A 17,526-nucleotide genomic window follows, 5' to 3' on the forward strand; every position below is an offset into this window, starting at 1 on the left:
TTTTTTATTTTTTTAAGAAATTAGCTACAACATAGAGCTCTAGTGTAGATACATCGATAAGTATCCGACACAATCAAATTACGAATACGACGAATCCATATCATTCTACCATATAAAGTGCCAACCAATTAACTGCACTATTGTCCTCTCTATAGGTACACTTGATCAAGCAACAGGTGCAACGAGCCATAAGTCCACAACCTTAATTCAAGTAACAAAAGAAAGTATACTTAAAAAAAAAAAAAAGATTACTTAGGAAATTTAGAAAGAGGACAGGAAAATAGAAAGTATCAAGTGGGACTAGAATGCATGCTGTTTCGTGAGAGGGACTACTTAAACCATCATACAAGCTATTCTTGAATGGACCACCAAAACATGATCTTCATTGCATGCAATGCTCCTAGTTAGGTCTTTGAGTTTTTTTATATACTGGGCAACGGCTCACCAAAAAATTGACGTGCATTCGATGTCATGCTTTTAACTAGACCTTAGAATTTCTATATTTACATATATTTTTTTTGTTTTGGGTTTTGTTTGCTTGCTTGGGTCAAATAACACTCAGTCTCTTGCATGTATGACCAAGACCAAGCTAGGCTGCGAACATGTCCACCACAACATTCCTAAAAGGCATAGAAACAAACTCCTCCAAGTGACAAAATGCATCATTGTCTCCTTGGGAACTCAGTCATCCTAAAGCTCCATAAATTCCAAATTGCTACCAGACAGAGAGGTCAGAACAAGCCCTCTACTATCTTCCCGTTGGATATACTCCCCTCCTTCCCTCCCCTTCCCTTAAATTAAATCCTCCCCCCTCCCCTCTCTCCCTACAGCCAAACTCTTGTGCTAACAACCACTTCAATCATGGAGCCCCTATTCCAGCAACAAAGGCAGCATCAAGTCCCAGTCTCCAAGCCCACCAAGTTCAAGGGCAGGAGCGAGAGCAGCAGCAGCAGCACAAAATTCATCGGCGTCAGGCAAAGGCCCTCAGGGAGATGGGTGGCAGAGATCAAGGACACCACACAGAAGATTAGGATGTGGCTGGGGACCTTCGAGACCGCCGAGGAGGCGGCCCGAGCGTACGATGAGGCCGCCTGCCTCCTCCGAGGGTCCAACACCCGCACCAACTTCACCACCCACGTCCCCTCCGACTCCCCGCTGGCCACGAGGATTCGCAACCTCCTCGACCACAAGAAGCTCGGAAAAGCTGGATCTCATCCTCGACCCACCAAGCATTCTCCAAGCTATTCTACTGCTGTACCTACTGCTAGTCTCAGTACCAGCACTAGTTCATGCACCATCACTGCCGAAAGCAGCAGCAGCAACGGTGCTTCCGCTCTTGGCCATGATAAGAAACAAGTAAAACAAATAGCTGATGAAGTCTATAGGCCATACTTCAGCAACGGTGCAGAAGAGCTTGAATTGGGCTCTTCACCATCGGATAATTCATGGGCGTTCGAATCTGGATTCGACCACCTCCCTCCGTTCGATGGATTTGAGTTGCCCAATGGAAGCTCGGAGCTGTCAGAGTTTGATAGGATGAAGGTGGAGAGGCAGATATCGGCATCACTCTATGCAATGAATGGAGTTCAGGAGTACTTGGAGACAGTGCATGATCCCTCTGATTCTTTATGGGACCTTCCCCCTATATGTCACTTGAGTTGCAGGACTTGATGGTCTGGTCATCTACCTTCTCTTCTTCTTCTTCTTCTTCTTCTTCTCTCTCTTTTTTTCTTTTCTTTTTTTTTTCCCCCTATGAAAACACTTTTTGTGTTTTACGTATATGGAGATATCTTGATGGGTAGGGGGTGTAATGCACAAAACAAAGTTTTTAGAATTGAGTACCCGAATTCATTTTGATGTGGAACTTCAGTTGTGCTGGGAACTTCCTTTCCTTTCATCTCATACATTTAGTAAGAAATTAGGTGTAAATGCTTGTCAGCATATTAGTTCCTTTTATTTCTTTATTCATCGGCGATGATCGGGGTTGACATCAGGTTGAGAGCTGATCAAATGTCATTTTAGAGCTCAGATCATATATTTGATTTATTAGCTGACATATAGATGTAATATGGATTGCTGGTAATTGGTCTTTTGGATGACTGACATCAGATTAATTCAGGTTAGTGGTGGCTATTAAATTGGCTGTAACTTTTGCTCAGCCAGACCAATATTTTGTTAATAAGATCCAGCATAGTTTGCAAGCCGAATGAATTAGCTTTTGTTAATGAGAACTTCTATATGATGCAGTAGTTAAGGCATGATGCAGAATGAGACATAGATGATCTGTCCTAAGAAGTGGTAGTTGGTAAGAACGCCAAACCACTGAGTCCTACTCACACCAACAGGACCTTCAGTGCTACATCATTCTGATTGCTAAATAAAGAGGATGTTATTGTGGAGGTAGTAGTGAAACAATTATCAGCCAAGGATTCTCTCAAAGTATTGTCAATCCAAGAACATGTTCATGTCCATTGTCTTAGATAAAGAATTAATGATGGAGGATTGCATGCTTCAAAATACTTCAACATGCTAATGTGGAGAGCGAATAAGATACAAATTTTGAGGTTTTTCTTTTTCCTGCGCTCTTAGGAACCTAGTTTCAGAAGCAAATGTTTATGAACACCAAATAATGGAATTGTCCTCACCTTCAGGCAGAAATCAGCATCCTACGGGTTTATAACTCAATTTTAGGAAAAAAATCTTCCTTGAAGGAAGAAGAGATGCCCCTTTTAACTTTGTAAGATCCTGGGCAAAATGGGGAAAAAAAAAAACATTGCATTACATAGATGATAGACATCCTTTGACAGCTCTCACCATAATTTTAGAGCTAATCTGAATGCAACCATTCTCTAAATTCCATAAATAAGAACTCCAACCCTACTCAAACTCCTGTTAAAATATATTTGGTATAAATAATAAGAAAATATTCTCTACATAAACTAAATTAATCTGATAAGTGTCCTCCTCTCCTAGAAGGCTGGTCCTCCTTTTCGAACTCTTTATATGAGTGCGATATGAGAAGATCATGAAATACTGCCCTCTGTAATTAAAGCCGCTGCTCTTGGATTGGTACCAAGGCACAAAAACCATGCTTGAAGTTCTTTTTGACCTTGTGGCATCCAATACGTTATGTGTTGAACTCCCTTGCTCTCGAACTAAACTGCTACATGATATTTTGAGTCTTGAATCTAGAAGCCCGTGAGCTACAAAAGATGCCTCCATGGTCTCTCTTGAGCTCATTTTTATCGCAAGTGGTCCTTTATGACTGTGGTCCCCAACTGCTTTTAATTTATTAAAAAAATTGGCTTTTGTGAGCTAAGTGACTTGCTTGATAGGATCTATTATTTTCATCCTTTTGCTATCTCACCTTTCTCGTCACATTGGGAGAGCTTCCAATGATTTTTACACTACTAGGGGGTCACATTGGGAGAGCTTTCAATGATTTTACGCTACTAGAGGTGGCAATCAGGTCGGATCGGATCAAATATAAAATAAGTAAAAAAAATCTATGAACACAAACCAAACCTGCTCATTAAATTCTAAAGCGAACATGATCTTGCAAATAGGATTATAACCTAGTGCTTGCACCCCTCTTCTCTCCATAGAAGGTTTGATGTTTGAACATCAGAAAGTGCTTCACCAGGTGATTGATATGGCTAATTGTTCCGTGGCTTTGTCTAACGATAATGATGCTCGCAGCATGACATGGCTTGTTAGGATTGTCTCTGTTGCGGGGACGGACGCTTTGGCCGGAGCCTCGCGCAACAGCATAGCCCACATTAAGCTAGCAGAGAAAGAGGACCGCGTTCCTCCCGAGGTATTGTCCGCTTTGGGGGTCGAGCGTACCCGGAGCCCTCCTCACGGTTTTGTCCTTCAAAAGGCGCCTCGAGAGGAAAGGGCACCACCCCCCTATTAAGGCACGGAACCTTTCCGCTACTAGCCGATGTGGGACTAAATTCAAGGCCCCCTCCCCCCCCACAACATAGCCCCCCCAGCGGGAAGGTTCCGGCCAGGTTTTACCCCAACGGGCCCCCACAGTCCTGGAGGGTAGTCAATGGAGAGAGGAGGCGCCCCTACCTGGCGCGCCATCTGTTGCGGGGACGGACGCTTTGGCCGGAGCCTCGCGCAACAGCATAGCCCACATTAAGCTAGCAGAGAAAGAGGACCGCGTTCCTCCCGAGGTATTGTCCGCTTTGGGGGTCGAGCATACCCGGAGCCCTCCTCACGGTTTTGTCCTTCAAAAGGCGCCTCGAGAGGAAAGGGCACCACCCCCCTATTAAGGCACGGAACCTTTCCGCTACTAGCCGATGTGGGACTAAATTCAAGGCCCCCTCCCCTCCCCACAACAGTCTCCAATACCACTTGATTAATAATCCAGAGAATTGCTACTCACCTGTATATAAGTATTTCAGAGAAAAGGTGGAATAAATCTCCCTTCATTGAGTAATATTATGATCGCAATCACTTGTCTCAGCAGAGTAGATTTCTAAATAATTTAGTTGTCCAATAATTAAATTTTCACATTTCAGAACTCCACAATGGAAGATGGAGAATAGTCGGTTTAGTTTGGAAAACTGCTCCGAATTTGACCTGTCAGTCATCCCTTTCACTGGTCTTAGCTTAGCTTCAAGATTCTTTTTTTTTTTTTTTTGCTTTGAAAAAAGGGGTAGGGGGAGGAAGGGACAAGCCCACCCCCGCGTAGCAGCCCCCACTGGGCCCCCGCCCCGCCAGGAGAATGTTCGATGCGGGCAGAAATGGCCGTGTATTGGGCACCCCGCCCGGTTTTATTCATACCCTCCCCACCCGTAGGCCCGGCTCAGCTACTCCTCTGAGCTCTGGCTCAAGTCCCACGTATGAGTACGTCACACCCGGCACCATTCCGGCTACTAGCGATTCAAGAGCGGTCCTACACCACAAGTCCAAGCAGTGGCCAAAATAATGAGCTTTGGTCTACAATTTAATCGTCGCCGCAGCGATTCGAACTTGGGACCTTATGGTTAGAATTGCTGCCCAGTACCACCAGGCTACCACCTTGGTGGCGCTTCAAGATTCTTTTTGCTGCCATTTTTTTCTCTCCAAGATGACCAACTTCTGACAATAAAATATAAATTATGAATAATGTTTCAAGAGCCGGATACAATTGTTATCGAGCCAAATCCAATTGGATTTCCATCTATCTTACTTCAACAAGAAACTTACTGATTAAACACGGACTCCTTGAACTAAGAATTGGAGCTATTGCACAAAAATCCCAATGAGTCGGAGCATAATTTTTTCACTCATAATTTTTTTGCCCTCTTCTTGCTCTCTCTTGTTTGTTGCCAATTACATTGCATTAGTCAAATTTCAAGCTACAATTTAACTTCCCTTACTGCAGTCATTTATCCAATTCAGACCTGGTAATCCCCAGGTCAGCAACCACCAAGTCCTGGATCAGAATGATGGGAAAAATAAAAACACAGCATATCTCATAACACTGCTGAATCTGAAATAACTGAATAATATATAAGGCCACAGATAACTTCAAAAATAAAGAGAGCACAATACAAAGCAAGAAACCATATTAATCGTGTAAAACAAGAGTATAATGCACAAACAGCGAAGGACACAGATAAAAGCCACAAAAACACCACTCCCTAATTAACGATTCCAGCAAATCAATAATCTTCTCCGTCGTCCAAATCATCATCTGCACCCTCTGCCCCAACTTCCTCGTAGTCCTTCTCAAGGGCAGCCAAATCCTCTCGGGCTTCAGAAAACTCCCCTTCTTCCATCCCTTCTCCAACATACCAGTGAACAAATGCACGCTTGGCATACATGAGATCAAATTTGTGGTCAATTCGCGAAAACACCTCTGCCACCGCGGTGTTGTTGCTGATCATGCAAACAGCCCGCTGCACCTTGGCCAAATCGCCGCCCGGGACCACCGTGGGTGGCTGATAGTTGATTCCACACTTGAAACCAGTTGGGCACCTTGACAGTAAAACAATGTAGTCAGTTCCATAGTCCATGTAGTTGAATCTCGCAAAAACAGATCGACAAGAGGAAAGGGGAATGCAATTGTGGAAACTCACCAGTCGACAAATTGGATGGTTCTCTTGGTTTTAATTGTTGCTACAGCAGCATTGACGTCCTTGGGTACGACATCTCCACGGTACATCAAACAACAGGCCATGTACTTTCCATGCCTTGGGTCACACTTTGCCATCATGCTTGAAGGTTCAAACACCGCATTTGTGATTTCAGGCACTGAAAGCTGCTCATGGTATGCTTTCTCAGCAGAGATAACAGGGGCATATGAGGAGAGCATGAAATGGATCCGGGGATAGGGTACGAGATTGGTCTGGAACTCAGTTATATCAACGTTAATGGCTCCATCAAACCTTAGAGAAGTTGTCAAGGAGGATATGATCTGCGATATCAAACGGTTCAAGTTGGTGTAAGTTGGCCTTTCAATATCCAGGGACCTGCGGCAGATATCATAAATCGCTTCATTGTCCAAAAGAACTGCAACATCTGTGTGTTCGAGCAAGGAATGAGTAGAAAGAACACTGTTATATGGCTCGACGACTGCTGTAGAAACCTGCAATCAAAAATGACTACATTAAGAAGTCCGCTCTGCAAAGCCAAAGACGATGATAGCAATAACCACCAACCAAGTGGTAAGTAGCTACCGCCACAATGGCTCTACTCACCATACCCACACGTCCTTGTGCCCATAGATGGCCCCGAGTGCAGGTATGTGCATGCCCACAGGCATACGTTTTAACCTAAAATAATAAATATAACAATTTTATATTTGGAGGTCTTCCATTGGCAACTATCAAAGCTGATCCAAAGACAACTCAGAATTTGGAGGGTTTCAGTTTGGCAGCATGTTTTCCCATATGACACTAAAGCTCTGACAGCTAGACTCTGAAAAAGCTATAGATAAAATACTTTTTATTAGTTGTTACACCTACTGAGCTACAATATGTCACAACTGAAAAATCTTACCATCCCAGAGATTTTACTAATGAAAAAAAAAAAAAAACTTTGCCAGTATGTTTCAGGTTTGGTAATACATTAAGCATTAAATTTTCAATAGTCTATTTCCAAACACCAAAAATGCATGTCAATTAATGGTAGACATTTTGGAAATCTGTTCTCTAATTTGTTCGTGCACTTTAATGGCTCATGATATACCTCTAAGTCACTAACTAACATGTCGTTAATAAGCTGTCCTCAAGCAAGTCTTCCACCGCCACAGACTCTCACAAGATTATGGAGTTATAAAACCTCAAAGGATGCATAACAAAAGACTATTGACAAAAAGGTACATCAGGATGAACAGCACAAACTCCTCGATGGCATCATAAAGAAGAAGCTTACATAACAGTTCAAACATTTGATGAGACACCAACACTTAGAGAATTCAAACAACATATTATTACCTGTGGGGAAGGATAGATGGTGAAGCCAAGCTTCGACTTCTTCCCATAATCTACAGACAAACGTTCCAACAACAAGGAACCCAAGCCAGACCCAGTGCCACCACCAACAGCGCTGAAAACTAGAAAACCTTGCAAGCCAGTGCAGTTGTCTGCCAATTTCCTGACACGATCGAGGCAGAGATCTACAATTTCCTTCCCCACTGCAGCTCATAAACACAAACCAATAAAAGCCAGAATCAAGAGCAGACAAGACTTTCTTCTAATAGCATCTAAAAGATTACCAAGCTTATATATTCTACCTGTGTAGTGTCCTCGAGCAAAGTTATTAGCAGCATCCTCCTTCCCAGAAATGAGCTGCTCTGGATGGAAGAGTTGGCGATAAGCCCCAGCTCTAATTTCATCGATCACGGTGGGCTCCAGATCCACAAATATGGCCCTGGGCACATGCTTGCCGGCACCAGTCTCGCTGAAGAAGGTATTGAAGGCATCATGTGCAATGCCTACCGAAGTATCACTGCAGGGAACATCAAAGCTCAGAGTATCAGCCAAACCACCCAGTTCATAGAAAGAACACACCAGAGGATTCCAAGACACTCGATAGCATCTTCAAATCATTCACTATTAGCAAAACTTAAAACACTTCCACTCTACCCATGACCATCAAAATCTTTTTTTTTTTTTTAATCAACGATGGCCAAATTGTTGTACCTCTGCGCTGTTATTTATTATGTCAATAAAAAAGCCTCCTTTGGGCAATAGATGATAATGATCTTTCAATATCACATCCTGAACCAAATTCCTCGCAGAGGAAACCAATAATAACCGCCAACATCTCATTCAACTCAGAAACTGAAGAGATTGGCAATATTCCTAAAATAGACGAATTTAACAACATATTTCTCAGCTAGCTTCGAGTAATTAGAGACCGACCGTTCTCCAATTGCAAAATAAAAAAAAGAAGAGGCTGAAATTGATGGTAAAAGATGCGGGAAATGTAACCCGCCCCCAACCCCGCGGACGCAAGGGAGAGTTTTGGGCCTCGTAACAATCCAAAATTAGCCTTCTCAACTCCTCATTAGATCCATTGGAGTAGACCGTGATCGAAGCAAATTAAACACAATCAAAGCACAGAACCATAAAGAAGAGAAGTTTAAAGGAGATATAGACGAAATTTCAACACAAAATAAACCTGGGCATCATGCCATCTGGCTGGATGCCATGCTCGAGACAGTAGAGCTCCCAGCAAGAATTCCCCACCTGAATCCCCGCCTGCCCTATATGGATGCTTATAATCTCCCTCATCTCTACCCTCCTCCTCCTCCCGAGATCTCACAAACCCTAACCCTAGATTTCCCTCTCCCTCTCCCTCTCCCTCTCCACCCGCGAGATAGATAAAAAAAAGAGAAGAAGTTAAAAAAACGCGCCCGCGAGACTTTGTTTCGCTCGGAGAGGATTTTTAAAGAAGGAAACGACGAGAAAGATGAAAAGAACCGGGGCCCACTTATTATTAACCGGATTTCATTATTGCTTTGAAGTCCGCAACTGGCCCCACCGCGTTCGGTCGGCTCACCGCCGTACAGAAAAGACCACACCACAGTCCTTATTCCCAGGATCTTTTCAAGTCACATCATGGCAATTTTATCTTAGTATGGGGGCAGTTTGGGGAAATGAATGCCATGCTGGCGGTGAGCTGTTACCCGGGTGGTTCTATATACACCCCCCCTATTGCTAAGGACACCCCCCAAAAACCAAAAAAAAAATACCCAAACTAACCTTTAGTGTAATTACCATATTGCCCTTGAAATTTTCTCAGTACACCCCCCTTCCTCCTCCTCCGTTTCGTTTTGAGAAGAAAAAAAAAAACACCCCTCAAACCCCCCTTAAACCCCTCGATCCATTTACATCGTTTAGGCGATCTTTGAAGGAGATTTAAGCCCCATTCGAAGCATGGACAAGCAACTAGTGATTTGGGACGAAGAATCGGCCGCAAAGGTACGTGTTCCACCTTGTTTCGAAATTTTTTTTTTTTCACGGTTCGTGCTCCGTTCGGCACTGGATCGCCGAACAAAAGGCTTCTGTTCGGCTGAACAGTGCCGAACAGAAGCCTTCTGTTCGGCAACCCTCAACCGAACTCTTCTGTTCGGCTGCACAGTGCCGAACAGAAGGCTTCTGTCCGGCACTGTGCAGCCGAACAGAAGGGTTCTGTTCGGCTCTGTGCAGCCGAACAGAATGCTGGCGACGAGAGGGAGAAGGGGGAACGGGGGGGTTTTGGGCGTTGGCGAGGTGCTTTGGGCGGAACAGTTCAAAGGGAGACGGAGGGGGTTTGGCCGCCGGCGAGGTGCTTGAGGCGAGGTTTTTTGGGCGGAAGGGAGAAGCCGGCGGGTGTTTTGGAGGGGAAGAGCGGGGTGGGGGGGGGTTTGGGGGGTGTAAAGAGCAATTTAGGTGAGGGGGTGGGGAGGGTGGGGGTAATTTAGGAATTTTGAATTTTTTAGGGGTGTCCTTAGCAAATGGGGGGGTGTAGAGAGTATTTAATTTTTTTTTAATTTTTGGGGGGTGTCCTGAGCAATAGGGGGGGTGTATATAGAACCACCCCTATTGCTCAGGACACCCCCAAAAATTAAAAAAAAATTAAATACTCTCTACACCCCCCCATTTGCTAAGGACACCCCTAAAAAATTCAAAATTCCTAAATTACCCCCCACCCTCCCCACCCCCTCACCTAAATTGCTCTCTACACCCCCCAAACCCCTCCCCCCCCACCCCGCTCTTCCCCTCCAAAACACCTCGCCAACGCCCAAAACCCCCCCGTTCCCCCTTCTCCCTCTCGTCGCCGGCATTCTCCCGATCTCCGACCACCTCGCCGGCTTCTTCCGGAACCACCTCGCCGGCTTCTCCCGAATTTTTTTTTTTCACGGTTCGTGCTCCGTTCGGCACTGGATCGCCGAACAAAAGGCTTCTGTTCGGCTGAACAGTGCCGGACAGAAGCCTTCTGTTCGGCATTGTGCAGCCGAACAGATCTGTTCGGTTGAGGGTTGCCGAACAGAAGGCTTCTGTTCGGCACTGTTCAGCCGAACAGAAGGCTTCTGTTCGGCACTGTTCAGCCGAACAGAAGCCTTTTGTTCGGCGATCCAGTGCCGAACGGAGCACGAACCGTGAAAAAAAAAAATTTCGAAACAAGGTGGAATACGTACCTTTGCGGCCGATTCTTCGTCCCAAATCACTAGTTGCTTGTCAATGCTTCGAATGGGGCTTAAATCTCCTTCAAAGATCGCCTAAACGATGTAAATGGATCGAGGGGTTTAAGGGGGGTTTGAGGGGGGTTTTTTTTTTTCTTTTCAAAACGAAACGGAGGAGGAGAAAGGGGGGGTGTATGAGAAAATTTCAAGGGCAATATGGTAATTACACTAAAGGTTAGTTTGGGTATTTTTTTTTGGTTTTTGGGGGGTGTCCTGAGCAATAGGGGGGGTGTATATAGAACTACCCCCCTGTTACCCCCTGTTTTCTTCGGAGAATTACGAGAATACCACCATCGTGGTGATATTTTCCGATTGTACCTTTCCGTGAATCCACAATCGGATCACCCACCGCACAGATCTGAAAGCGATCGGAACTCCGTCATCCCTCCCATGCACACATCTCAAATCGACGAGTGGGTGATCCAATGGTGGATGGTGAATCCTTTCAGAACCGCAGGATCGATGGACCATGGTACGGTATCGCACAACAGGTGTAAGTTGGGGAGCATGAGCTGGATGGCAGGCCATTGGTCTATCACGATGGATCGATCTGGTTTGGAGGGATCATCAGGACTGCGACCCACCTACCGCCTTTTGATTGGGGGACAGGCGGAGCGTGAAATCAAGAGCGTAGCGACAAGATGAGCTCCGACTCACCCACCCAATCATCACGGTGGAAGGTGGCCCGCCAGTGACTAATTAGAGTTTAATCATGCCCACAAGTTGGAATTTTACTTCACAACATGAGTCCAGATTAGGTTTTGATGCCGTGTGCCTGCAACAAAACATTTATTACTAGAAGTACATTAGATGAACCCTTTGGTGCAACGGATGTCATTAAGTGGTTAGGCATACAATAATTATACTCCCCATTCTTTAGGGCATGGTGAAATTACCTTTTTTAAGCTTTAAAACCCCCCTCCAAATATCGATTTTTATATAAATATTCTTCTAAATACCCTTATAAAATATTTATTTTGTTATTCTTTTTTTTTATTTTTATTTTTACAGATGTACTGACGCCATCTAATACCGTTAAAAAATTAACAATTTCAAATTAAAATAATTAAAATATTCTTAATGAGTAGCTATGCAAAAAAATATTTATAAAACAATCGTATAGGAAACAAAAAAATAATTTCAAATTTTATTTTATTTTTAATTAAAATAAATATAGTTTTTATTAATGATGTTAGAAGAATCATTATATTAGAATCGTTTTTTAAAAAACAGTGATTTATGAGAGTATTCATATAAATTTAATTTTTTATAAAAACATTTATGGAAAAAAATTCTAAAAAAAATAGTGCCGATGTACCAAGTAAAGCTAGGCATAGAAGTCCTGCAAAATGTAGCACCACCTCTGCATGCTCTAAGATTGCACGACGAGAGTATCAAAAGTTGATACTCCTGCAAGTCAAGTTAGTTGCTGCAGTCGAGCATACACCATTCCTAGAATTGGTTCATAGCAGGAGAATAAAACAGGCCACAGATCAAGCTTGCTCCTAAACCAAAAAGTCTAGTTCAGGATTAGGCAGCCATTAAATAACATGCTTTCTAGTGAGAGGCTGCCGTGTTCATCATTAAATATAGTATTACAATTAGCATCGACATCAGCTCATTCTAGAGAATCAGTATCAGTATCATTCAGCAAATAAAGATAGCACGTCAACCAAGCACCTGATGCTGAAACACTAATTAGGTTTCCATATTAGGACCAGGCCTTACGAGTTCTACGATCAGTTGACATGAGTTTTAGGTTGCTGCCAGGCTTCCATTCATTAGATTTTTCCTTCTTTTCCCCTCTCATTACATTTTGTTTCTCAAACAAATTAAAATAATAAAAAAAAATACAGGTTCGAACAGTTTACATAGAGGCAAGTTCATAAAGAAGCTAACAGACCTGCTAATTCTCCAGCAAAGAGGCTAGACATTTTGCTTGAGGGCATTTAATGATGGGTAGAAGGTCTTTTAACTAGGCAATGACTGAAATGATACAAGAACACCAGATATATCAATGGAGCTCCTTAAGAGGAGGCACATGGAACTGCCTCCAAGCCGCTTAACCTGAGAGGGAAAAAGCACATAAAAGTCACGTCCATCGGAGGGCAGGTTGAGTGAAGTACAAATTTACTTTTCAACAACAAGAGGGGAGCAAAGACAACTAGCAAAACCAAATGAAGAAACAGTACTGTTTCAAGTGAGAAAATGCAAACAGCTCTTCGCATGAAGATAATAGCAAACAAACGAATAGCTAACTTGTAAAAAGGAAGCCACTGCATGGAGTAAGTGGACTCTATTTAATTATAAATAACAATTTCTGAGGTGATCTTAGAGTCTTTTCAAGTTTCAACAGGTTAATGATTCTAGCATGCTGATTATGCAAGTCTTCTGATTATTATTATTATTGTTATTATTATTATTGATGTAACAAGCAAAAGAAAGCTAAAATCACAATTTTAAACAACTTTTATACAATGTGAAGAAAAATGCCTACTCTAGCACCTGATTGTCAGAGATTTTCATGGGTAGATTGCACTGCAATTACTTCAGCATTTTAGTTACATTTGACCCAACAGAATGGAAAATTGGCATGGTCGCACATCATCGCTACTTTCTATTATACAGTTGGTGAATAGTGATATATGGTCCAAGTGAAAATACTACTTCCTACTTAAGCTACTGCTGCTGCAGATGTTGCTGCTAATGTTCCTAATATTGCTGCTCCTACTACTGCCACCGCTGCTGCAATTGCCATTGCTATTGCTGTTTCTGCTGTTGCCGCTCCTACTCTTCAAGCTATTGCAAATGCTACTGCTGATGCTCCTGCTAGTCCTATTGCTATTCATGATATAGCGTCAAAGTTTTCATCTCAACCAATATCACAGCTTAAGATAGCTTGTATTGGTATCAGGCAGTCTCCAATACGATATAACCCATATTTCGCCCCATATTATATCGGTTAATATAGACCAACGTATTTCAATATCAGCCTAAATGATATTTAAGTATTGGCAAAGATTTCCTAATACGCATTTCTAGAATTTTAAATCAATATTCTAATTATTAATTATCCAATCACTTTGTTAAAATAGAAGCTATTCAGGGCTTACTCTCTTAACCTAGATCTCAAAAATATTGGTTCCTGCAATACCAGCTGAGATCTCAAAAATCTCGTCACTTTTCTGTTCTTTCCAAATTTCCTATCCTGGCAAAAATAAACTAGGATCTTGGTCCATTTTGATATAGGACAACCTCTACAATGGCTGAGATCTCAGTAATTATAAACCTTGTATTGGATTCAATGCTGTTATAAAGTGCTCCTACGGCTCCTTCCTGTTGCTCCTACTGCTACTATTGATGCTCCTATTGCTAATGCTGCTTCTGCCAGTCCTGCTCCAGCAGCTGCTACTATTCCTAGGACCAGAGATGCGATCGAAATGCAGATTAATTCACTTCAGGAATAGGAAACAACTTGTTCATACATTTCACTGATAAACCCCAATTAAGATAGGCAGAACTTCTGAAAAACATCTAACAAACTGCAACCATCGAAGATTATAGATATACTGCATTTTTGATGAGGCTCTTTCATACTCCTTGCGCATGTCATAATTAGCATCTTACCAACTAGTACAACTTCCTATTAAGCGTTTTCTCTTAGTTACGTTCAAAGTTTCTCAGAATTTATGGGACGCCAAACTTACTATAGTCGTCGTGCAACATCTGAAATAGAGTGGAAAATGTATACCTTTAATTGAAATTGGAAGAGGCATTTAGAGTCTTCTAGTATTGGTAGCCAACCAAAAACTCACCTAGACCCACAGTAGGTGCAAGAACGTAAAACATGGGGAATGTTCTCATCTTCATGAGAATAAAGCTTACAGAATTCCATCCTTTCCTCCTTCTAAAGCATTCTAATAGATGAGAAGGTCTACCAGGATCAGAACCATATTGAAGGCTTGATTAAAACAAGCCAACAATTTTTAACCCACTTCTAGCTGACTCTGAAGGCATGCTTCACGATTTGCAATGATGGGAAAGGAAACACTCCAAACAAAGAATATCTTAGCTTTGTATGCTGAAAAACTTCTATTGCAGATTGCATTGTTTTTAAGAGTGATAGCAAAGTGAGTGCTCCTCAAATTCCTTAAATAATAAATACCTTTTTCAAGAGCAGTAGACCAACCCAAAGTCTCAATCTCTCAACTGGGACATCCACCTTAAAAATGACAAGACTAGAGAGAATATTCTCAAGCTTAAGATTAATCCTTCTTATGCCATATTATCCCTTTACTGACCTCGAATCCCACTTCACTTCTGATGCTGTCACTTTATAAGATATGCCTCCAGAAGGGTTATCTAGTCGGAACCAGATGCGTTCTAGACCTATATATTTTACAATATCTAACTCTGAAAAACTTCTTCCATATGGGCTATACACTCCTTGATCACGCCACCATATACATTACCTAACGATCACTGTGACTAAATAACTGAAGGCCTCATTAACATATGAAGCTACTGTGGGTAACCATAACAGTGAATCATCACTACAATTTAAGTCATAACATATGAAGCTTTTGGAAAGCCTCACCTCACCACAAGGCGAGATGTGCATTGATTTAAGTCATTTTAAATGATGGATTCCTTCCTCTTGAACACAAGCAAATTCTCAACATTCAATAAGCACAACTTCTAAAAGAATAAATCCTGACCTTCTTTTTCTCGAGCTCCGATTTAATGCTTAAATCACAACAAATGTACGCAATCACAGTCATAAACATTAAATTGAGCTAAAAGTTTCGACAAAGCAATTATTAGTAATTCTACAAATTCCAATATAAAGACAAATTTCTGTCTTACCTCTCTTGGAAAAAATTTCTGTTGAACAAACCAGCCCAGATAGTGTTGATCAACCCAAGACCCGCCATCAGTATCCCTCCAACCTCAGTTCATCAACAGCATCCAACTGCCTCAATTCCTCTTCTCCCGCCTCCGGCAGCCCCACCTCGTCGCTCGAATTCAACCTCACCACCTCGCTCGCATCCGACCTCAGCTGCTCGTTAGCATCTGGCCTTTCCCCCGGCTTCACTGGCATCGGCCCTCGCCTCCTTGCCGGAGTCCGGCCTCGCCTCGTCGCCACCGGAGTCCGGCCTGGTGAACTTCCCGTCGACTCGGGGCCTCAGGTCCAAATACACCTTCCGGGTCTCGTAGCTGACCGTCTTCTCGAACTTGCGGCTCTTCCGCTTCTCCTTGCGCCTCATCACGCTTGCCACCGGCCCACCGGTCGCCGCAAAGCCGGCCGACCGCCGCCTCCGCTTTCCCCCGCCGTAGCTGGAGCCGGCCGCCCCGTTGGCGCCGTCATCAGGATCACCGGCGGAGGGGGCCTCCTCATCGGACCACAGCTGCACGACGTGGTGAGGGTTGGCGTACGGGCAGGGATAGGCGTTGGAATTGGGGTTAGGGTTGGGGTTTGGGGGGACGGCAACGATCCAGTTGTGGCCGTGGACGAGGGCGGCGCAGCCGGTGCAGAGGAAGGACCACTCGACGCGGCAGAAGGGGATGCCGGGGACAGATCGGCAGGACTCGCACTCCCTCGGGGCAATCCGGCCGCCGAGCTCCGGCCGGATTCCGCCGCCGCCGCCGCTGGCCGCCATCCACCGGGGTCTCTTCTTCTCCGCTAGGCTCAGGTGGGCGTTTAGGGGACGCGAAAGGGTAAACTGGATACCCCCACACGCCTACGTGGAGCGCTATCAGACCACAGAAGGGGCGAGGGAGGAATGGGAGTTCGCTTTTATGAGTCCAATGCTTTTGGCGTCCGTAAAGCAGAGGAAGACGGCCATTCTCTTAAGTTTGTTTCTTTTCGTTAAGTTTTCTTCTTCCTCTTCTTTTCTTTTTTTCTTTCTTTCTTCTTCTTCTTCTTCTTCTTCTTCTTCTTGTTCTAACAATAATTTATATAACTCTAGCATAAGTGCATCCCGCCAAATTAAAAAAATATAAAAAATATAATAAAGACAGGAGCCCTAATGTGGGCGTCCATAAAAATAAGAATCTTGATCTCTGAGATACGATAGCGTATGTACAAATGGTTCGACTTGAATGACATAAACTAATGGGCTTCCATAATGACTAATTGCTTCCGGCCAAACCAACCACTTAATGTTTATTATTTCAAGGTTACCGTTATCTTGATCGTGCATATATTTATCGCTGCTTCGTGCTAAGGGCTCGTTTGGTTCGCGGGAAAAGAAGGAGGAAAAGTGTGGTCAACGGGAAAGTAATGAGATGCCTCTTGTTTGGTTGGAGTTTTCAAAGGAGAGAGAAGGAAAAGTAGTATTCCCATGGGAATGTGATTCCCACATTTCATGGGAAAGTCTTTCCCATGAGAAACATGGGAAAGTTACTTTCCCATGAGGCGGGAATCACTTCATTTTTACTTTTTCCCAAAAAGTCCCTTCAGCATTAAAGAAGCATTAAAGAGGCATTAAAAACTTAATTTTTATTAAGGGCATAATAGGAATTATATATAACTTTCCTAGGAAAGTAGATGGCCAACCAAACATAAGCACCTTGGAAATTTGTCACTTTCCCATGGTCAACCAAACATGCCAAAAGTACTTTCCTAGGCATCCTCTTCCTAGGAATTTGTTTCCCAGGAATCATATTCCTAGGAAGAAAAATGCTTCCCGCGAACCAAACGAGCCCTAAATGTTTACTCAAATCTACCGGCAGGAAGTCACAGAATCAGATCTCACATTTTGTGCTTGTCTCATAGACCACAAGTATTTATTAACTCTATGTTAGTGTTTATTACTCAACACTAAATGTTTATTCCTTACTAACTTTTTCTTACC

At 43.2% G+C, this 17,526-nt stretch overlaps 3 protein-coding genes across 3 annotated transcripts; 1 reads left to right on the forward strand and 2 right to left on the reverse strand.

The window, feature by feature from the left end:
- The first annotated feature begins 821 nt into the window (after positions 1-821).
- On the forward strand, positions 822-1,855 carry LOC120105139 (ethylene-responsive transcription factor ERN1-like). Its single transcript, XM_039117297.1, has one exon. The coding sequence runs from the start codon at positions 862-864 to the stop codon at positions 1,669-1,671; it is 810 nt and encodes a 269-aa protein (XP_038973225.1). The 5' UTR covers positions 822-861; the 3' UTR covers positions 1,672-1,855.
- A 3,631-nt stretch (positions 1,856-5,486) lies between these two features.
- Positions 5,487-8,870, reverse strand: LOC103717644 (tubulin alpha-1 chain-like). Its single transcript, XM_008806105.2, has 5 exons — positions 8,623-8,870; positions 7,733-7,947; positions 7,434-7,633; positions 6,075-6,583; positions 5,487-5,973 (listed from the first exon to the last, which is right to left on the reverse strand). The coding sequence occupies exons 1-5, from the start codon at positions 8,733-8,735 to the stop codon at positions 5,658-5,660; spliced, it is 1,353 nt and encodes a 450-aa protein (XP_008804327.1). The 5' UTR covers positions 8,736-8,870; the 3' UTR covers positions 5,487-5,657.
- Positions 8,871-12,356: 3,486 nt separating this feature from the next.
- LOC103717645 lies at positions 12,357-16,559 on the reverse strand. Its single transcript, XM_008806106.4, has 2 exons — positions 15,536-16,559; positions 12,357-12,736 (listed from the first exon to the last, which is right to left on the reverse strand). Exon 1 carries the CDS (start codon positions 16,327-16,329, stop codon positions 15,736-15,738), a length of 594 nt encoding a protein of 197 aa, XP_008804328.1. The 5' UTR covers positions 16,330-16,559; the 3' UTR covers positions 12,357-12,736; positions 15,536-15,735.
- Positions 16,560-17,526: the final 967 nt, after the last annotated feature.

Source organism: Phoenix dactylifera, unplaced genomic scaffold (assembly GCF_009389715.1).
Source record: "Phoenix dactylifera cultivar Barhee BC4 unplaced genomic scaffold, palm_55x_up_171113_PBpolish2nd_filt_p 000204F, whole genome shotgun sequence".
Taxonomy (NCBI): Eukaryota; Viridiplantae; Streptophyta; class Magnoliopsida; order Arecales; family Arecaceae; genus Phoenix; species Phoenix dactylifera.